General features: G+C 39.5%; 1 protein-coding gene across 9 annotated transcripts in view; it reads right to left on the bottom strand.

The window, feature by feature from the left end:
* LOC110497586 (syntaxin-binding protein 5) overlaps positions 1-22,569 on the bottom strand; it is a 46,359-nt gene that overhangs the window by 10,680 nt on the left and 13,110 nt on the right. For 8 of the 9 annotated variants that reach the window (XR_016488910.1, XR_016488911.1, XM_036954539.2 and 5 more), the window contains exons 5-18: positions 21,950-22,084; positions 20,293-20,356; positions 20,093-20,176; positions 19,606-19,729; positions 15,818-15,896; positions 15,528-15,682; positions 10,525-10,597; positions 10,174-10,321; positions 8,454-8,521; positions 8,219-8,259; positions 7,834-8,060; positions 5,520-5,701; positions 5,145-5,270; positions 4,549-4,700 (exon numbers count right to left, since the gene is read on the bottom strand). Coding sequence is in view for 7 of the 9 variants with exons in the window: in XM_036954539.2 (XP_036810434.2) it covers positions 4,549-4,700; positions 5,145-5,270; positions 5,520-5,701; positions 7,834-8,060; positions 8,219-8,259; positions 8,454-8,521; positions 10,174-10,321; positions 10,525-10,597; positions 15,528-15,682; positions 15,818-15,896; positions 19,606-19,729; positions 20,093-20,176; positions 20,293-20,356; positions 21,950-22,084 (1,658 nt within the window). In the remaining 2 variants the exon portion in view is untranslated. Of the gene's footprint in view, positions 1-182; positions 227-4,548; positions 4,701-5,144; positions 5,271-5,519; positions 5,702-7,833; positions 8,061-8,218; positions 8,260-8,453; positions 8,522-10,173; positions 10,322-10,524; positions 10,598-15,527; positions 15,683-15,817; positions 15,897-19,605; positions 19,730-20,092; positions 20,177-20,292; positions 20,357-21,949; positions 22,085-22,569 lie in introns of those variants that run through there. The other variant, XM_090210860.1, reaches the window with a different exon arrangement.

Below are 22,569 nucleotides of genomic sequence, written 5' to 3'. Positions count from 1 at the left end.
GTTAGACCAACGTGTTATCATCACTGAGAGCTATGGAGAACAGACGTGTCTTAGACCAACGTGTTGTTATCACTGAGAGCTATGGAGAACAGACATGTCTTAGACCATCATGTTATCATCACTGAGAGCTATGGAGAACAGACATGTCTTAGACCAACGTGTTGTTATCACTGAGAGCTGTGGAGAACAGACATGTCTTAGACCAATGTGTTGTTATCACTGAGAGCTGTGGAGAACAGACATGTCTTAGACCAATGTGTTCTCTACAGTGAAGACTGCTGCTGACCATCAACTAGCTTCAAAGTGAGCTTAAGATGTTCATAGTTCGGAAAAATCTGAGGCAAGTAACTTTGGTAGGAGCAGCTTTTTAACTGAGCTGATAGATATTAACAAAGACTAAGGCTGTCAGTAATTGCAGTATATCTTCCCCATTCCTCCATGTGACTATCGTATGAAAATCATATTCCCTGTCCAGATAAGCTACTTATTCATACACTTTTAAATAAGTGTCAGCTAAAATAAGTTGTCTGAATGCATGAATACAAATGGTGATTGAAACAGATCGAAGAGAAAAAAATGGAGAAGACAACCGAGTATGATAAACATGAGATGACTTACGGGCGTTAGAAGAACGATAAGTCTGTTTCACAGACTTATAAAAGATAGAAAGGCGGGCCATGCAAGACGTCACAGGTGAAATGTCTTTGTCTTTACAAGGCCAAAGAGAGAGAGCAACAGAGAGAGAGAGAGAGAGAGAGAGAGAGAGAGAGAGAGAGAGAGAGAGAGCAACAGAGAGAGAGAGAGAGAGAGAGAGAGAGCAACAGAGGGAGAGAGAGAGAGAGAGAGAGCAACAGAGGGAGAGAGAGAGAGAGAGAGAGAGAGAGAGAGAGAGAGAGAGAGAGAGCAACAGAGGGAGAGAGAGAGAGAGAGAGAGAGAGAGAGAGAGAGAGAGAAACAGAGGGAGAACCACAGTAAAGAAAGTTAAGACAAAACATTGATAAAAAATCATAAGAATAGAAAGAATCCAATGAACTCAGAGGCTAGCAACTGGGTCATCCACCAATTTGGTGCTCCAAGTGTAAGTTGGTCCCAAAACATTGTTTGATTTCACCTCATTCTCTCTTTTTTTTAATCATAAAGAGCACATGTTCAATTTCCTAAAAAAACATGTTTTCCTATCAAGAGGTTAATAAATAAAATATACTAAGTGTCTATTAAGTGCCAAATAAAAAGTAACAGGGTTGACGATTTCATCTCAAATCAGCCATAAATCCCCTTTTTGACAGGGGGAATTGAAGCTTATGTGCAACAGCGAGTGGCAATTGAATGAAAGCTTCCCCAGCAAAATGTAAATTGTTAAAATATGTCTAGTCTGTTTATCTATGGGTAACAGGGTTGATGCGTTATGCTCAACCCGCTCAGTATTCCACCACAAAAGAGAACATGGCCAACAAGAGTAGAACCAGCTCACCTGCTTTTACAATGTGATTTGGCCATTAGATATTCAATGTTTCTTTAGAAGAAAATATTTAACAAGGAATAGTTTCACCATATTAAAACAAGAGTTCACCTCACGTAACAGGGTTGACCTCAAAATGAGGGAGAGACGTAAATCAATCACTAATTGCACTAAATAAATAATAATCTTAAGAAATGAATTTGTTCGAAGCAACAAAATAACTAGGGCTTTACAACGATGATAAAACTTGGAGAAATATGGGTGTTAAGTGGGTTAAAATCTTCCTAGAAGTCAGAAGTGCACGGAGGGACATGTCAAAATGCAGAATTTGGTAGATTTATTGAATTCACGATGAGGTCTATATCGAAGGGCACTTCATTAAATATAACAGGCTTTTAAAATGCTATATTGGTGCACAATGTCTACTTAAAATATCAAAGGGACGCAAAAGGCACTCTTTTCATGGAATGACCCATCTGCATTCCCTAATTAAATTGACTGTTTTCAAACAATGGCACCATTTATATATTTGTAAATGGTATTTTTTCTATGAATCCAATCAAGACGTTAGAATAGATTTGTGAATGAAATTGAAAGTTACATCCGACTGTAGTCAATAATTGTGTAATACAGAGTATTGAATCCAGTGCTGAACCTCTGAAGCCGAACTGAGCATAAGATGAATGAACGTACATAGAAGAGCACGAGTGGAAGGAGGACAGAGACAGACAGAGAGAGGGGAGAGAGAGAAAGCAAGAGAGCAAGAGAACATGATTGGGGGAATGACAGGAGTAGGGTTGCAAAGAGAGTGTATATTACTGGAAACTTTATAAGTTCACCAGTAAACTATATTACCAGTAAACTATATTATTTTTTAGGATATGTCGTTTTGACAATATAGTTTTTGCGCCAGTAACTGCGCCAAAACTCCAGTATTTTTCTTTCATAGCTTTATTCATCTTCTTTTTAAATAGGAAGCCAAGTTGTTTTCTGCACTTTTATTTCCACGACTGATCACTAGTTTTCTCATGGCGGTGTGGAACGGAGATGATGTGTCTTTTGTAGACCAATAAGAAGGCTGCACCATTAAATGCAATTTTGTGTGTGCACAATAAAACATTTTTGGAGGAAAAAAATATTGTGAAACACTAGCATTACACTATTATTGTAGATATTCTAAAAATACATTTTTCTGAAATTTACAATGGAAAAATATGACATACAGCACCTTTAATATTATTACATTGTATTGCATTAGAAGTTTTAAACTTATTCCACAGATCCCTTGGCCAAAATTTGTTGAATCTGTTATTGTTAGTAATGAAAAAAGAAATAGATGTGTGTGTGTGTGTGTATATATATATTATATATATATATATATTTTTTATTTTTTTTTTAATCTCTCCGCAGACCCCCTGCAGTACCTCCGCGGCACAGACAGATCCCACTCATGATGAGCATGTTTCTCTGAGTTTCTACTGAGCCACTGAACAGATGGACAGTCCACCAGTGATGACAGAGAGATGGCTACTACAGGGGTGGAGCACTTAGGGTGTGAAGCCAAACTGGCTGCCAAGAGTGTGAGGCCTGCACCTCTAGCCAGCTCAGTGACTGGCTTTAAGAGTCATAGACAGACAAGCCCAAAAGTATTTGAACAGTGACATGTTTTGTTGATTTGATTCTGTACTCCAGCACTTTGGAATTTAAATGATACAATGACTACGAGGTTAAAGTGCAGACTGTAGTTTTCATTTGAGGCTATTTTCATCCATATCGGGTGAAACGTTTAGAAGTTACAGCACTTTTTCTACATAGCCAGCCCATTTTAGGGAACCAAAAGTATTTGTACAAATTCACTTGTGTATTAAAGTAGTCAGAAGTTTAGTATTTGGTCCAATATTCCTAGCATGCAATGACTACATCAAACTTCTGGCTACAAACTAGCATCCACATTAATATATAAGTGTTAAAAAACAAATTATATTCTTATTTACAATAAAAGTGACTCAAATTACACAACAATTAACCATTAATTTCTCATTTCTGGGCACCAAATAATCGGAAACACAATCAAAACAAACTGCAAATTGCATCCAACAGGTTTGTAGAGTCACAAGCTTGATGTAGTCATTGTGTGCTAGGAATATAGGACCAAATACTAAACTTTTGACTACAGTAAGTTAATACACAAGTAAATTGTCCCAATACTTTTGGTCCTCTAAAATGAAAAGACTAAAATGAAAAGACTATGCTGTAATTTCTAAATGGTTCACCCGATATGGAGGAAAATAAGCTCAAATTAAAATATGACAGTCTACAGTCTTTAATGTAGCCATTTTTATGTAACAAGTAAGTACCTAACTGTGATTGTTTTCAATTAAAATGGTCAAAAACAAACAAAAGAGCAATTTCTCAAGCAGGGATTCTGCTAGGAATGTCTGGGAGGGGCCTGAGTGGGCAGGGGAAAACTGAAAACTAGCTGTTATTGGCAGAGAGGCTTGGAACTCTTTCTTATTGGTCTATAAAACAAATGTACCTGGTGATATCACCAGGCAGGCCAAAACTCCATCCCACCAAAACAGGCTGAAATTTCAGGAAGTCTTTTCAAAAAGCTCTTACACTAAAAGGGCATTATCATTTTCACAATATTATTCTAACCTTATAGGAGTGGAAATATATTTAAATCACAGAAAAACCTATTTTTGATTGCACTGGGCCTTTAACCTCAGTCAGTGTGTCATTTCAAAGTGCTGGAGTAGAGAGCCAAAACGACAACAGAAATTGCCTCACTGAATATACAGTAGTTGTGTTCTCATTCGATCCCCTGGCTTTGACTATCAATGCCTTTCAGTCCGGACTACAACTCACTTGACATCACTATACTAATCCCTTTCATGACCCCGTCAGGTGGGAGCTCTAGGGAACATACTTAAGTTACTATCCCCTGCTGCTGCATGAAAAACTAAAATCGCAAAAGGAATATATTGCAGTCTTTCTGATTCTACTTTCTGTCTGAATATACTCCCATGTCTCATTTCTGGGAACATACAACATGCCTTAGCCTACTCAACATTCAGGGAGACCCTCACCTCCAGACGGCTGTGGTTTCTTGCGAGGCGACCGAGGCTGTCTCTGGTAGGGGTCTGAGGGACTGTACAGCTCTGACGTGCCCATGTTCAGGACGAGGGTCTTCTGAAGGTAGTCCACTACAGCCAGACCATTGCTGTTGCCAAACACCACACTGAGGGAAAAGAGAATGCGATAATTTAACCGAGGTCCTCTGCAGTTTTATAAACAACACAAAAAGGTTTTCAGCCCCTAAGGCAGGGGTGTCAAACTCATTCCATGGAGGGCCTAGTGTCTGCAGGTTGTAGTTTTTTTTAAATTTCAATTAAAACAGACAACCAGGTGCGGGGAGTTCCTTACTAATTAGTGACCTTAATTCATCAATCAAGTAAAAGGGAGGAGCGAAAACCCGCAGACACTCAGCCCTCCATGGAATGAGTTTGACACGTGTGCCCTAAGGCAACCAATAAAGCCTTTGATGCAGTTACAGTATATTCCCTTTGTGTATGATCTCTGCATGAATACAACTGCAGGTGATGTGTCTAATGTACACCGTGACCATCAAGAGTGCAGTGGTTCGTGCTGACACAGACAGACAGACAGGCAGACGTAGACCTACAGTCCGTATGAGGAGTTGACAGCCAGGCTGGTGATCTGCTGAGGCGGCTCCCCACTAACCCAGACCAGCTGAATTACCAGCTCCACCTGGTAACCAGGAGACTGCTTCAGAGGGGAGCTCCGGACCCTGCAGGGAAACAACACAACAGGATTAGGTGACTTGTGGTGTTAAACGTGCATACTGTAGTGTACCTAGATACACATCTACACTACCACCTACTGTTCACATGCATTTGTATCTGCATTAATCTTATATAGAAATAGCCTACTTATCTTCACGGATGGCACTTTTTGTAATAAAACACTATATTGGAGATTCTACAATTGAAAATGTCAATGCTAAGCAGGAAAAGAACATGAACTGTTTGGTTCGTACTTGAGGCATGGTACATTATCCCGGGGCCCGTCATCAGTTGTGGAGGGCTGGGTCTCAGGGGGTTCTCCCTCCTGGGTTGGGCAGGTGGAGTGCACTGGGGTAGATGGGGTGAGAGGATGCTCTCCTGCGGTGTCTGGAGAATCTACATCATCCAGCTCACACTGCATACGCACCTCCAACAGCTGAGAGTAAATAAATGTTACTTTTTTTGTATATGAGGAATTTAGCAGACACTCTTATCCAGAGCTATTTACAGTCATACTGAGGGCCCTGCGTTTTGGAGTATCATATCACCTAGAGTTTAACAATTAAAAATGAGAATTAAACCAAAAATGAAAGCAATTGAGGATGGTGCTGGACCATCTGATATAAAAAAGAAAAGGGGAAAGTTTGATAAAAAAAAAAGCTTTATTTAAAAAGGTTAAAATCCAGGTCATGTGACATTCATGCCCAAAACACGGGGCCGTAGTGATAATATCTAGTCATAAACATGAACACTAATCGCAGATGAAATGGGAAATCAGGGGGAAATATTGGTTTTGGAAATAGGTAAAGTTCAACGATTTTATAAATGGAGAAAGTCATAAAAGCAGGAATTCCAGATTAGTCAGGTAGAAAAAAACATCCCTGTAATATACCCACACATCCTAATATACAGTACATAGAGTTGAAGTCAGAAGTTTACATACACTTAGGATGGAGTCATTAAAACTCGTTTTTCAACCACTCCACAAATTTCTTGTTTAACAAAGTATAGTTTTGGCAAGTCTGTTAGGACATATACTTGGTGCATGACACAAGTCATTTTTCCAACAATTGTTTAAAGAAAGATTATTTCACTTATAATTCACTGTATCACAATTCCAGTGGGTGAGAAGTTTACATACACTAAGTTGACTGTGCCTTTAAACAGTTTAGAAAATTCCAGAAAATTATATCATGGCTTTAGAAGCTTCTGATAGGCTAATTGACATCTTTTGTGTCAATTGGAGGTTTACCTGTGGCTGTATTTCAAGGCCTACCTTCAAACTCAGTGCCTCTTTGCTTGTCATCATGGGGAAATCAAAACAAATCAGCCAGGACCTAAGAAAATAAATGTAGACCTCCACAAGTCTGGTTCATCCTTGGGAGCAAATTCCAAATGCCTGAAGGTACCACGTTCATCTGTACAAACAATAGTACGCAAGTATAAACACCATGGGACCACGCAGCCGTCATACCGCTCAGGAAGGAGACGCATTCTGTCTCCTAGAGATGAACGTACTTTGGTGCGAAAAGTGCAAATCAATCCCAGAACAACTCCAAAGGACCTTGTGAAGATGCTGGAGGGACCAGGTACAAAAGTATCTATATCAACAGTAAAACGAGTCCAACATCAACATACCGCTCAGCAAGGAAGAAGCCACTGCTCCATAAAAAGGCCAGACACGGTTTGCAACTGCACATGGGGACAAAGATCGTACTTTTGGAGAAATGTCCTCTGGTCTGATGAAACAAAAATAGAACTGTTTGGCCATAATGACCATAGTTATGTTTGGAGGATAAAGGGGAGGCTTGCAAGCCGAAGAACACCATCCCAACCGTGAAGCATGGGGGCGACAGCATCATGTTGTGGGGGTGCTTGCTGCAGGAGGGACTGGTGCACTTCACAAATTAGATTGCATCAAGAGGGTGGGAAATTATGTGGATATACTGAAGCAACATCTCAAGGTATCAGTCAGGAAGTTAAAGCTTGGTTGCAAATGGGTCTTCCAAATGAAAAAAGTTATAGCAAAATGGCTTAAGGACAACAAAGTCAAGGTATTGGAGTGGCCAGCACAATGCCCGGACCTCAATCCTATAGAAAATTTGTGGGCAGAACTGAAAAAGCGTGTGCGAGCAAGGAGGCCAACAAACCTGACTCAGTTACATCAGCTCTGTCAAGAGGAATGGGCCAAAATTCCCCCAACTTATTGTGGGAAGCTTGTGGAAGGCTACCCGAAACATTTGACCCAAGTTAAATGATTTAAAGGCAATGCTACCAAATATTAATTGAGTGTATGTAAACTTCTGACCCACTGGGAATGTGATGAAAGAAATAAAAGCTGAAATAAATCCTTCTCTCTACTATTATTCCGACATTTCACATTCTTACAATAAAGTGGTGATCCCAACTGACCTAAAACAGGGAATTTTTACTAGGATTAAATGTCAGGAATTGTGAAAAAACTGAGTTGAAATGTATTTGGCGACTGTGTATGTAAACTTCCGACTTCAACTTTATATTCAAAACGCTGCATTGGTATGATATTGAGAAACTGGTTGCTACAGTTACCTGCACCACCTCAGTGGTTATTTCCTGTTTGCTGAACCTATAGATGATGACGTGGGCAGAGACTCCAGCCACACACAGCATCCTGCTCTCTGGGCACCACGACAAGGTCTGGATGGCGTAGGGATCCTCATCCACTATCTCCGTGCTCGGCTTCTCCTCCTTACCATCCTTTAGAGCCTTCTCAAACACCTTGGCAGTCTTCAGCTTGTACAGTACTTGGAGCATTACTAGAACAAAGGAAGGGGGATATTGTACTGAACTGTTAGCAATGACCTACATACTACACACAAATGTATTCCATTGCTTTACAAAAGGGACGAACCATTGTGGTATTCTTATTTCAACCAATTATATAATCGAAGGAATCAAATGAAACGCCACTCACTTGCAGAAGCATCCCAAAACTTGATTGAGCCATCAGCATGTCTGTTCATTGCAAAGAAGGAAAATGAGAACAGTTTTGTTTGTAAATGGATACCATAAATATATAATAGAAATCCAGTTTATGTTAGGTAAGTGTTGTGCACATAGACGTATAAAGAATTACTTATAGAGGGGAATTATAGGATCTCTATGGTTGTGTTTCTGTCTCAGCCTTCAGGTGTTCGGTAGGTACTCACCCAGTGACGATGATCTCAGGGTAGCTTAGTGTGCCTTGGCCCCAGTTACCACCACTTATGGGCCATTCCTGGAAATACAAAAAAAGACATTTACTACACAAATATAACCTTGTGACCACATTGATACAGTCAAAGCCCTATTCCAATATAATTATTTTATGTCAGCCCTAGTCCAATATTTAAAACAAATTGTAAGCACATAACACATTTAACTTCTTTGGGATAAGGGGCAGTATTTTCATATCCGGATGAAAAGCGTGCCCAGAGTAAAATGCCTGCTACTCAGGCCCAGAAGCTAGGATATGCATATTATTAGTAGATTTGGATAGAAAACACTCTGGTTTCTAAAACTGTTTGAATGATGTCTGAGTATAACAGAACTCATATAGCAGGTGAAAACCTGAGAAAAATCCAACCAGGAAGTGGGAAATCTGAGGTTTGTAGTTTTTCAAGTGATTGCCGATCCAATATACAGTGTAAATGGGGTCAGATTGCACTTCCTAATGCTTCCACTAGATGTCAACAGTCTTTAGAAAGTTGTTTCAGGCTTCTATTGTGAAAGGGGAGAGAATAAGACCACTCACAGTAAGTGGCTCAGCTGAAAGCTATGAGTTGTTTATTGCGCGAGCTCCGTTCCCTTTCCTTTGGAATATTATTGAAGATTTATGATAAAAACATCCAAAAGATTGATTATAAACATCGTTTGACATGTTTCTATGAACCTCAATGGAACTTTTTTGACTTTTCGTCTGAACTTAGTGCCCGCGCTTTGTGCATTTGGAGTAGTGAACTAAACGCGTGAACAAAAAGGAGGTATCTGGACATAAAGTTGGACTTTATCGAACAAAACAAACATTTATTGTGGAACTGCGATTCCTGGGAGTGCATTCTGATGAAGATCAAAGGTAAGTGAATATTACTAACGCTATTTCCGAGTTTTGTTGACTCCACAACAGGGCGGGCATCTGTATGGCTTGTTTTGGTGGCTGAGCACTGTACTCAGATTATCGCATGGTGTGCTTTCGCCATAAAGCTTTTTTGAAATCTGACACAGCGGTTGCGTTAAGGATGAGTATATCTTTAATCCTATGTATAACACTTATCTTTCATCAACGTTTATGATGAGTATTTCTGTAAATTGATATGGCTCTCTGCAAAATCACCAGATGTTTTGGAGGCAAAACATTACTGAACATAACGCGCCAATGTAAACTGAGATTTTGGATATAAATATGAACTTTATCGAACAAAACATACATTTATTATGTAACATGAAGTCCTATGAGTGCCATCTGATGAAGATCATCAAAGGTTAGTGATTCATTTTATCTCTATTTCTGCTTATTGTGACTCATCTCTTTGGCTGAAAAATGGCTGTATGTTTTTTTGTGACTAGGCGCTGACCTAACATAATCGCATGGTATGCTTTCGCCGTAAAGCCTTTTTGAAATCGGAAACTGTGGTAGGATTAACAAGAAGTTTATCTTTAAAATAGTGTATAATAATTGTATGTTTGAGGAATTTTAATTATGAGATTTCTGTTGTTTGAATTTGGCGCCCTGCACTTCCACTGGATGTTGGTCAGCTGGGGACGGTAGCGCCCCACCTAGCCTAGAGAGCGCTATTCCAATATTTAAAACAAATTGTAAGCACATAACACCTTTCTTAAGTGGGATAAAGCCTATTTTCTAAAATGTTATTTTCAAGTGGGATACATTACCTTCTTACTGTAACCCGGTCTCTTTTGCCAGGAGCCAACAGAGTAAAGTGCAGGTATGAGTTCAGGAGGGCAGTCAGCAAAATATTCTACGAACGTCACTGGAGACTTGTGGATCGACAAAGAGTACGGGTTCTCAAATATTGGGTATCTGTCAATCAAAAGGGAAAAGGCTGTGGTTGTAAGACACTAAGACTTAGAAGAAGAATATTACTCCATTACTTTACATTCTAACCCCACCCCCCTACTATATGTCAAGTCTGCAAACAGTAGGCCATCGTTCCATGTATCGTGCCACCATAAGTAAACATGCAAGTAAGCACACAAGTAGCCTACTGTAACAACAAAACTCACCCAATTTGTCTAAGGTCGATGACAACTAAATCCTTTTCCAAAAGGACAACTACGGCATAAGGATCCTGGAAATCTATGATGCAGAAAAAAAAGTTCAAACATGTTAAGAAGAGTTAAACCATGGGGAAAAAGACAGAAAAGTCTTGATAAAGAAATCCTAATCACAGTGTTAGATATTGAAGTTTAATATACATAAATTATTCACCCCCCTTGACTTTTTCCACATTTTGTTGTTTAACCTCTTAAATGTAAAGATTTTTTTTCCCAGTTCAGTCTGGTATGAGAACGGAAGCCCTTATCTGCAAAAGCAGGGTGTCTGCGGAATGCTGAGTATCATGGCTATTGATCTGTGCCTTAAAATATTTGGTGTGGCTTACTATCATATATGGGCATACGAATGTATAAGGGCAGGCTGAGACGAAGACCTCATTTCAAGATGGCTGCTACCTCCATTCCGGTTAGCGTTGTGAAGCATAAAATAAATAAACACCGAATACGTCGATACACACTGAAATCTTGGACTCCCGAGTGGCGCAGCGGTCTAAGGCACTGCATCTCAGTGCTAGAGGCGTCACTACAGACCCTGATTCGATCCCGGGCTGTATCACAACCGGCCATGATCGGGAGTCCCATAGGGCAGCGCACAATTGGCCCAGTGTCAGCCGGGTTAGGGGAGGATTTGGCCAGGGTAGGCCGTTTTTGTAAAATAAGAATTTGACTGTCTTGCCTAGTTAAATAAAGGTTGAATAAAAAAATAAAACGAGGATCTCTTATTTGGCTGTCTGTGACCTACAGTTATTGACCACCAGCCCCGAGAGTCAAAATGTTTATTTTACACAACATTTTCACCAAACATCTTACAAGGTAAGCTTCCATTTGGTCTGTGTTTGCGTTATAGATACATGGCAGGTATGAAATTAATTCTTAGGTTGGTAGGAACAAATCTAGCCTATTGTCAATGTTATCTGATGATATATGACTTAATGGCAATGTGAATGTCCACCGAGTGACTATATCTTTGCTCATTAAAAACATGACATCAGGCTGATTATGCGCCGTAGGCATCCATTACACAGGGGATTGGCTACTATGGCACATTGATAGTCTTGTAGCCAATGAGATACGTTTTCTAGGGATATGCAGTTGACCTGGGTGAGAGAAAGCAAGGCCTAGAACCTTTTATGTATAATGAAAACTATTGCTACCTGGCCCAGAGACAAGCCGCACTAAGCATGCTACATTACATTGTAAAACAGATTTCATCGTTTAGCATAAAAGATGGCTTCTTAAGGGGGAAATAAACTAAGAATATCGAACAGGAAGCTAAAAAGAAGGCAGCTATGAATAAGCATACCGACATAGAAGCTTTTAATAAAATACTAGTCGGACTCGGATCAGGGGAGCGATTTGGACAGCGAGGATTTCGACTTGGCCGGCAGTATATTACATTTACGCAAATCATGAATGCTTTTAAAAATCTTGAAATGTATTACGTTCCAAAATAAATGTTATATTTCCATGGAAATACATGGGTAGCCATGACAAAGACCCCCCCCCCCCCCCCCCAATAGTGATCGACTATCGAGGATCACTATGGGGCGATGTAGGCTTGTACACAATCTCCCAACCTTACACACACACACTGTGTGGTTACAGTAGGCTAACGTATGTCAATGGTTTTAGGAACAGCAGTAACATCAGGCAGGATTTAGGCTACCAATTGCCTAGCCATTTGTAGCTCAATCTTGGGTGCAATGATCACGTTCCTGCACTGACTAACTGTGTGGAGGCTCATTGATTTAATGTTATGTTAGCCTACATGCTACACTAGTAAAGTTAGAAATTATATAGCTGTCGGCTATATTAGCCACAACTTACTGTTCTTTGAGCAGCTTCAAATGTCGAACAAAGTTGGAAACTGTTGCGCCTCTGTCTGTAATTTTCTTCCTGCATGTTTTGCAAGTTGCAATCTGTTTTTTGTTGATACAGCGTCGACTTTATAATTTTGGGTATCATCTTTCCAAGGGCTCCATCTGAATTCACCCGCCGACGTTCCTCTGCACTGCCACGCACAACTTTTTCTCAGCTGGCACAATTTGATTGGCTGCTGTCCGATTCAAACTGTAATCCATTAAATAAAGAGTTGATGCACTGCACACTTTTTAATAGGATCATTTTTAATATTTGGGCTTGGGGAGGGTATCAAGTCAAAAGGCTCAAGTCCAAATCAAGTCACGAGTCATTGGTATTAAAATCAAAGTCGAGTTGCAAGTCATCATAGTTGTGACTGGAGTCCAAGTCATGTGACTCAAGTCCACACCTCTGATAAGAGGGGTTGGCTACAGTAAATGGTTTCATTCACCACAAGCAGATGGCCAAAGCCCTATCTCCCAGTTGGCCTTCGAGAGCAGCTGGTGTTGGAAATGGCCGAATTGGGGGCCCAAAGCACCATCACAAGACCCCCACTCAAGGTGAACGCCACTACCCAACACGCATGCCAAAAGACAAAAGGAAGAACTGCAAGCATTGCACAAAACACAAAAGGGGGAAAAGGGGGGATGCCAGATCTTCTGTCTGAAATGGCAGTTCGCTTTTTGTTTCCCGGCAGAGAGGGACCGCTTCAAAGACTATCATGACATGCACAAGCTACGGTGAAAGTGAAATCTAATCACCTACACCTGGGATGTAAATCCAACACGAATGCCATTTGTAAATAGTTCAGCTTATTTCTATTTTTGCACCTTTTTTAGTGAAGGACACGTGTCTAAACAAGTTTATGTTTGAGAACACATTTTTATATATATTTTATGTATATCTGTTGCTTTTATATTGTTTTGTATGTGGGACCAATACATTGGATATGCCTAGGCTAAAAGTTCAGGCACTTTGGAGAGGTTGAAAAACAAAAAACACTTGGATATCCCCTGTATGTACCCCGACACCACAACAATGTTCGAGAGAGGTTGGTGTTGTAGAAATGTAGTTTTTATAGTGAACAATAACTTTTAGGCACGTCCAGTGTGCAAAAACACTTGAATGTACCCTGGATACCCCATAACACCACCACAATGTTTGAGTGAGGTTGATATGGTATGAATTGTGTTTTCATACTGAACAAATAGCATTTAGGGATTGCAAATATGTAATAGCACTGGAATTATCTAATTTACAGACATGCCACTTTGGAGAGGTTTAGGGACACTTGGAAATGTCCCGTGACCACACCTGAAACCACTTACTAAAACATCTGCCCATTTCTAGTTGTTGGGTCTATCAATCCCATTTAAAAAAATAAAATTTTCACATGTTGTGGAAGCCATCTGATGTGTTTCCAGCTCTGGGAATCAATAATTCACTCATAGCTTGTCAATGAAAGACAACTTTCAAAATAAAAAAACAAAACAAAATGTTATTTTGTGTGTGCTTGATCTTGTGTATTCTGAACTATGTAACGCCTACCTATCTTCTGGTTATTTCCTCAATCTCCCAGATTTCTTCTTTCCAAATATACCAAGTTATGGCATGTCAGATTTTGTGTCACAAGCCTACCTACACACAATACCCCATAATGTCAAAGTGGAATTATGTTTAAAATAACATTTTAAAAATGACAAATTAATGAAAAATGAAAAGCTGAAATGTCTCGAGTCAATAAGTATTTAACCTCTTTATTACTGCAAACCTAAATACGTTTAGAAGTAAAAATGTGCTTAACAAGTCACATAAGTTGAATGGACTGTGTGCGCAATAATAGTGTTTAACATGATTTATGAATGACTACCTCATCTTTGCACCCCACACATACAATTATCTGTAAGGTCCCTCAGTCGAGCAGTGAATTTCAAACACAAATTCAATAACAAAGACCAGGGAGGTTTATCAATGCCTCACAAAGACGGGCACCTATTTGTAGATGGGTAAACAAAAATGGAATATCCCTTTGAGCATGGTGAAGTTACTACAAAGATACAGGCATCCTTCATAACTCAGTGGCCGGAAAGGAAGGAAATAACTCAGGGAATTCACCATGAGGCCAATGGTGACTTTAAAACGGTTACAGAGTTTAATGGGTGTGATAGGAGAAAACTGAGGCTGGATCAACAACATTGAAGTTACTCCAAAATACTAACCTAATTGACAGAGTGAAAAGAAGGAAGCATGTACAGAATAAAAATATTCCAAAACATGCATCCTGTTTTCAGCAAGGCACTAAAGTAATACTGAAAAAAATGTGGCAAAGCAATGAACTTTTAGTCCTGAACAAAAAGTGTTATGTTTGGGGCAAATCTAATACAACACGTTACTGATTACCTCTCCTTATATTTTCAAGCATAGTGGTGGCTGCATCATGTTATGGGTAATCGTTAAGGACTGGGGAGTTTTTCAGGATAAAAAAAATAAACAAAATGGAGCTAAGCACCGGAAAAATACTAGCTTTCCACCAGACACTGGGAGATGAATTCACCTTTCAGCAGGAAAATTACCTAAAACACAAGGCCAAATCTACACTGGAGTTGCTTACCAAGAAGAAAGTGAATGTTCCGGAGTGGCCGAATTACAGCTTTGACTTAATTTTACTTGAAAATATATGGCAAGACCTGAAAATGGTTGTCTAGCAATGATCAACAACCAATTGACAGAGCTTGAAGAATTTTGAAAATAATTGGCAAATGTTGCACAATCCAGGTGTGGAAAGCTCTTAGAGACTCACAGCTGTAATCTATAAAGTATGGTCTCAGGGGTGCAAATACTTAAGTAAATGAGATATTTCAATACATTTCAAAAAACAAGTTTTCCCTTTGTCATTATGGGGTATTGTGTGTACATGGGTGAGAGAAGAAAATCTAATCCATTTTGAATTCTGGCGGTAACACAACAAAATGGGGAATAAATTATGAATACTTTCTGAAGGCACGGTGGCTCTCAAAAAGTAGCATTATCCAATTTCAAAATGATTTTTTTTTTACAGCTATATGCTTCTATAGTATAAAACTCTAACTCACCATTTGGATATGGTGTTTCGCAGAGCGTGAGGAAGTCTACGATGGGATAGTTCATCTCCAGGAGGGCAGTACTCTTCCCATGCATCACCGTCAGACAGGCTCTCCTGCACCCTGTGTCATAGGACAGGCCTCCAGACATGACCACAAAGGCGTCCCTAGATAAGAAAAAACAAGTACAGTAAATAAATAATACAAGACCTATCATATGCTCAAGTGTGTCACAGGACAACGTGTGGGTCCCTGGACTAGCCTTTATTTATTATTGTTTATTAGGACAACCAATCACTCACCCAGCTCTTGTCGTTTTGTACTCCACTTTAAGGATAGGTTTACATGGTTCTGGCTTCTTTCCATCCTTGGGCTGCTTACCTGAGATGTCATTTTGCACACACAAAAAAATGTATTTCTGTAGACTGATTTATAGAACTCGTAAACATGTATTTCAATTCCCACATAAACATGTAGTCTATCATAACTAATTTAGGCATGCTCAAATTGTTAGCTAGATTACTTGTTGGTTATTACTGCATTGTCGGAACTAGAAGCACAAGCATTTCGCTACACTCGCATTTACATCTGCTAACCATGTGTATGTGACAAATAACATTTTATTTCAAATGAAATTGTATTCGTCACATGCGCTGAAAAATGTATTTGCCACATGCGCTGAATACAACAGGTGTAGACCTCACAGTAAAATACTTACTTACAAGCCCTTAACCAACATTGCAAAGATTAAACCATTTTTTAAAAGTTGCTAAATAAACTAAAGGAAAAATAGTAACACAAAATAATTTTAACAAGGCTATATACAAGGAGTACCGGTACCGAGTCAATGCGCAGGGGTTCGGGTTAGTTGAGGAAATTGAAGTAATATGTACATGTAGGTAGGAGTAAAGTGACTATGCATAGATAATAAACAGAATGTAAATGTGTGTGTGTGTGTAGCGTCAATATGCATGTGTGTGTGTTTTGTGTGTGTCCGTGTATGTGTGTGTGTGTGTGTGTGTGTGTGTGTGTGTGTGTGTGTGTGTGCGTGTGTGTGGTTAGTCCAGTGAGTGTACACCAAGCCTGTGCAAGAGTCAGTGCAAAAAATAATAACAAATAAGAATAAAATAAGGGGGTCAATGTAAATAGTCCATTTGATTAACTGTTCAGCAGTCTTATGGCTTGGGGGTAAAAGCTGTTTATGAGCCTTTTGGTCCCAGACAAGGTGCTCCAGTACCACTTGCCATGTCATCGACTTGGGTAGCTCGAGTCAAAAAAATGTAGGCCCTTCTGACACCACCTGGTATAGAGGTCCTGGATGGCAGGAAGCTCGGTCCCAGTGATGTACTGGGCCATACACTACTCTCTATAGGGCCTTGCGATCAGAAGCCGGATACTCTCGATGGTGCAGCTGTAGAGCTTTTTGAGGATCTGACGTTCCATGCCAAATCTTTTCAGTCTCCTGAGGGGGAATATGCGTTATCATGCCCTCTTCACAACTGTGTTGGTGTGTTTGGACTAGAGGTCGACCGATTAATCGGAAGGGCCGATTAATTAGGGCCGATTTCAAGTTTTCATAACAATCGGAAATTGGTATTTTTGGGGCCGCTGATTTTGCCGATTTAAAAATAAAAAAATGTTTATTTTTTATACCTTTATTTAACTAGGCAAGTCAGTTTAGAACACATTCTTATTTTTTGACGGCCTAGGGACGGTGGGTTAACCTGCTCGTTCAGGGGCAGAACAACAGATTTTCACCTTGTCAGCCCGGGGATCCCAATCTTGCAACCATACAGTTAACTAGTCCAATGCTATAACCACATGCCTCTTGTTGCACTCCACAAGGAGAATGCCTGTTACGCGAATGCAGTAGAAGCCAAGGTAATATGCTAGCTAGCATTAAAGTAATCTTGTAAAAAACAATCAATCAATCATAAGCACTAGTTAACACATGGTTGATGATATTACTAGTTTATCTAGCGTGTCCTGCGTTGCATATAATCGATGCAACGCTGGGGGATGATTTAACAAAAGCGCATTTGCGAAAAAAGCACAATCGTTGGACGACTGTACCTAACCATAAACATCAATGCCTTTCTTAAAATCAATACACAGAAGTATATATTTTTAAACCTGCATATTTAGCTAAAAGAAATCCAGGTTAGCAGGCAATATTAACCAGGTGAAATTGTGTCACTTTTCTTGTGTTCATTGCACGCAGAGTCAGGGTATATGCAACAGTTTGGGCCGCCTGGCTCGTTGCGAACTAATTTGCCAGAATTGTACGTAATTATGACATAATATTAAAGGTTGTGCAATGTAACAAGAATATTTAGACTTAGGGATGCCACCCGTCAGATAAAATACCGAATTGTTCCGTATTTCACTGAAATAATAAATGTTTTGTTTTCGAAATGATAGTTTTCGGATTTGACCATATTAATGACCAAAGGCTCGTATTTGTGTGTTATAACTAAGTCTATGATTTGATAGAGCAGTCTGACTGAGCGATGGGTGGCAGCAGCAGGCTCGTAAGCATTCATTCAAACAGCACTTTTGTGCGTTTTGCCAGCAGCTCTTCGCAAGCACAACGCTGTTTATGACTTCAAGCCTATCAGCCTAATGGCTGGTGTAACCGATGTGAAATGGCTAGCTAGTTAGCGGGGTGCGCGCTAATAGCGTTTCAAACATCACTCGCTCTGAGACTTGGAGTAGTTATTCCTCTTGCTCTGCAAGGGCCGCGGCTTTTGTGGAGCGATGGGTAATGCTTCTTCGAGTGTGGCTGTTGTCGATGTGTTCCTGGTTCGAGCCCAGGTAAAGGCGAGGAGAGGGACGGAAGCTATACTGTTACACTGGCAATACTATAGTGCCTATAAGAACATCCAATAAATAAAGGTATATAAAATTCAAATTGTATAGAGAGAAATAGTCCTATAAATACTATATTAACTACAACCTAAAACCTCTTACCTTGGAATATTGAAGTCTCATGTTAAAAGGAACTTTCATATGTTCTCATGTTCTGAGCAAGGAACTCAAACGTTAGCTTTTTTACATGGCAAATGTTGCACTTTTACTTCTCCAACACTGTTTTTGCATTATTTAAACCAAATTGAACATGTTTCCTTATTTATTTGAGGCTAAATTGATTTTTTATGATGTATTATATTAAGTTAAAATAAGTGTTCATTCAGTATTGTTATTATTACAAAAAAACAAAAACAAAAAAATTGTCCGATTAATCGGTATCTGCTTTTTTTGGTCCTCCAACAAACGGTATCGGCGTTGAAAAATCAGAATCGGTCGACCTCTAGTTTGGACCATGATAGGTCCCTAGTGATGTGGACACCAAGGAACTTAAAGATCTCGACCCGCTCCACTACAGCTCCGTCGATGTGAATGGGAGTGTGCTCGGCCCTCCTGTTCCTGTAGTCCACTATCAGCTCCTTTTTCTTGCTCACGTTGAGGGAGAGGTTGTTGTTATGGCACCACACTGTCAGGTCTCTGACATCCTCCCTATAGGCAGTCTCATTGTCTTTGGTGATCAGGCCTACCGCCGTTGTGTCGTCGTCAAATATAATGATGGCGTTGGAGTCGTGCATGGCCACACAGTCGTGGATGAACAGGGAGTACAGGATGGAACTAAGCACGCAGCCCTGAGGGGCCCCTGTTTTGAGGGTCAGAGTGGCGGATATGTTGTTGCCTACCCTCACCACCTGGGGGCTGCCTGTCAGGAAGTCCAGGATCCAGTTGAGTGGGAGATGTTCAGTCCCGGGGTCCTTAGCTTAGTGATGAGCTTGGAGGGTACTATGGTGTTGAATGCTGAGCTGTAGTCAACGAACAGCATTCTCACGTAGATGTTCCATTTGTCCAGGTGGAAAAGTGCATTGTAAAAGTGCAATAGAGATTGCGTCAACTGTGGATCTGTTGGGGAGCTATGCAAATAAGAGTGGGTCCAGGGTTTCTGGGATATTTAAAAGTCTAACGCACATCGGCTTCCATATGTTGTGCTGTTTCCATCCATCTTTTTTTCCCCCCTAAGGTGCATTGAGACCCTTGGTGGTATGTCTGTGTGTACAACAGAACGTACCGTGTGGTGTGATGGTGATTGTAGGCTTGGCAGGGACGCGTACGTTCCATGTAGTCAGAGTTCCATCTGAGTGGCTGCAGGTGAACTGTTTGCCCTCGTGGTGCCAGGCTACTGAGTGGATAGCCTGGAGGAGAAGAGAAAACACAGAGAGAGGAATAAACACAGAGTGGCTGCTTCATTAGTGTACATTAACTTTGAGGGAAATAATAACAGCATGTTGTGGTGTGGATGACTCGTGACTTTTAGAAAAGGCTATCTTCTAACATCTTATTTTTCCAAACTATTGTTACATAATCAGTCAGAAACCACAAAAATATACGTCTTACATATCCATTGGTACTTTCCAATAATTACGTTGAATTGAGCATCAACATCAAGCCCCAATACAAACTTAAGCAATGAAGATCAATAATGTAGTACGACAAATCATGAACCACAATGTTCACTGTGCATTTCATATTTAAACAGCCACAGAAAAATGCCTTACCTCATCATAACTGTAGCGGTAGTCAGCTTTTTTGCATTTCAGGTCCCACAACACAACAGTCCCACATTCAAATCCAATCAAAATCTGCCAAAATAACAAAACATTTAGAAAATTGGATTTTTAGTAGCATGTTGTAAATAATCAGTAATGTTGTAAAGCTCTGGAATGAATAAATTAAATGTTCTTTGGAAAGTTCCTACCTTTCCCTCGTCCATAGGGTTATCACTGATGTGGACCACAGGCCCAGGGTGTGACTTGGAGGACCTAAGGAGGAACAGGGGGAGATGGAGGGAACAGGCTCACTCCTAACATGATTGGCTTCTACTGACTGTTTCATTCAAACAATGAATGTAAGATTCTTATCTCACTAAATTCTTCTTCCTGGTTTTACATTCCAACTTCCCCAGCTGTCAAGGAAATTCATAGTCTAAGGCAGGGGTCTTCAACCCCCTCCCAGGCAAACCCAGGGACCCCCATTGTACGTTAGTGGGGGGAAGAAATACCACATCTTGTCTTATCATCAGGTGAATGATAAAGGCAAGGAGAAGTAATCAACATATTAAAATGAATAGATTTGGGAGATAAGTGTTCAGGTGGGCTTTCACACCTCACCAAACAAAGGAAAGGAGGGGTGCTCGACAACAATGACAAAAGTCACGAAAAGGGCTTACCAAGAAAAACTTCCAAAATGACTAATTTGAGGCAGAAAAGAGTTGGAGCACTCAAGAAGAAAGGCAGAGAATAATTCATTTTAACTCACTTTAATCCATTGTTCAGGGTGAGTACAGGTGACTGACTTTGACACTAAAGAACACGTCAGCTTGACGTCGAAATGTCAGTCAACTGTACTCATCCTGAACAGTTATTACTCTCTGCTTTTTTTGTTGAGTGCTCCAACTAATTTCTGCCTCGAATTAGTCCTTTTGGAGATTTGGTAGATCGTTTTTCATTATTTTGAAAGAGTACGTGTAAACTCTTAACTCAGCCTATGCGCTAGAAAGGTAACTACAAGCACATTTTCGCTAAGAGCATCTGTTTAGTTGGTTAAACAAAGGTTAGCCATGTGTTGGCAAAAAAGTATGTCCAAGTCAAAAAAGCTTACCGGCAGCACTTGCCGCACTGGTAGCCTACAGTATTTGCGGGTACTTTTTCAAACATATGTCAGATACTCCAGTGAGTGTAATTGGCTCAATATTAGGAGTTGAAAAATAAAGTTGACATCATTAGAAAGAAACATACATATATATATATATATATACATATATATATATATATATATATATACATATATATATATATATATATATATATATATACATATATATATATATATATATATATATACATATATACATATATACATATATATATATATATATATATATATATATATATATATATATACATATATATATATATATATATGTATATATATATATATATATATATATATATATAATGTATATATATATAATGTGTGTATATATATATATATATATATAATGTGTATATATATATATATATATACACACACACACACACATACATATATATATATATATATATATATATATATATATATATATATAGTACCTCCACAGGCCCCTAGGGGCCATGGACCCTTGGTTTAAAACCCTTGGTCTAAGTTAAAATAACATGGCAGAAATGGCGCAAAATAATTAAACACAGTCTTTGACAGACTTCTAACTAACACACAGGTTGAATCCCAAATGGCACCAATATTTCCTGTATAGTGTACTATTTTTGATTTAGAGCCCATAGGGAATTGGATGTCATTTGGGACATAGACATAGAAACCTAAGCAGATAACAGCATAATACAGACAGACAAACTCACAGTTCGATGGCTTTGTTCCACATGATAACGTAGCCTGAGAGTGTGAAGGACTCAACGTTGACGATGTGGATGTTTCCTTTCTCTGTGCCAATGTACAGCCATTTACTCTGGAAGGGCAGGTGACAAAACGTGATCCTGTAGGGGCAAAGGCAAAACTAATCAAGAGGTGAATCGCAAATGGCATGCTATTCTGTATATAGTGTACTATTTTTGAACAGGGCCCATAATGTTCTGGCCAAAAGTAGTGCACTATATATGGAATAGGGTGCCATTTCGGGATGCAGAAATTATGATTATTTGACCATGATCCTGTCAAAATGGAAGGGAATAATGTAAAAAGGTGAATGAGAAAGAGGATATTATTTCTTAGTTACTTCAACAAACTACATCATGTGTAGGTTCACCTGTAAAATACTGTCAATCTGATAGCTTTCTCTGAAGCAAGAGAAAGCAATAAAATATACACATTAAAAAGGGGGACCTAATAACCTATCTTAGCGAGGGACATATCAAATATTCTATATATTAATATATATATCAATATATCACTATATTGGGAATAGGGTGCCATTTTGGACGTAACCACAACCGCAGAGAGGGTGAATCAAGACAAGAGAAAA

The sequence above is a fragment of the Oncorhynchus mykiss genome, chromosome 19, assembly GCF_057628025.1.
Source record: "Oncorhynchus mykiss isolate SJ-2025 chromosome 19, ASM5762802v1, whole genome shotgun sequence".
NCBI lineage: Eukaryota > Metazoa > Chordata > Actinopteri > Salmoniformes > Salmonidae > Oncorhynchus > Oncorhynchus mykiss.
The sequence above is the reverse complement of the archived record's forward strand: the minus strand, read 5'-3'. Positions and strand labels throughout refer to the sequence as shown.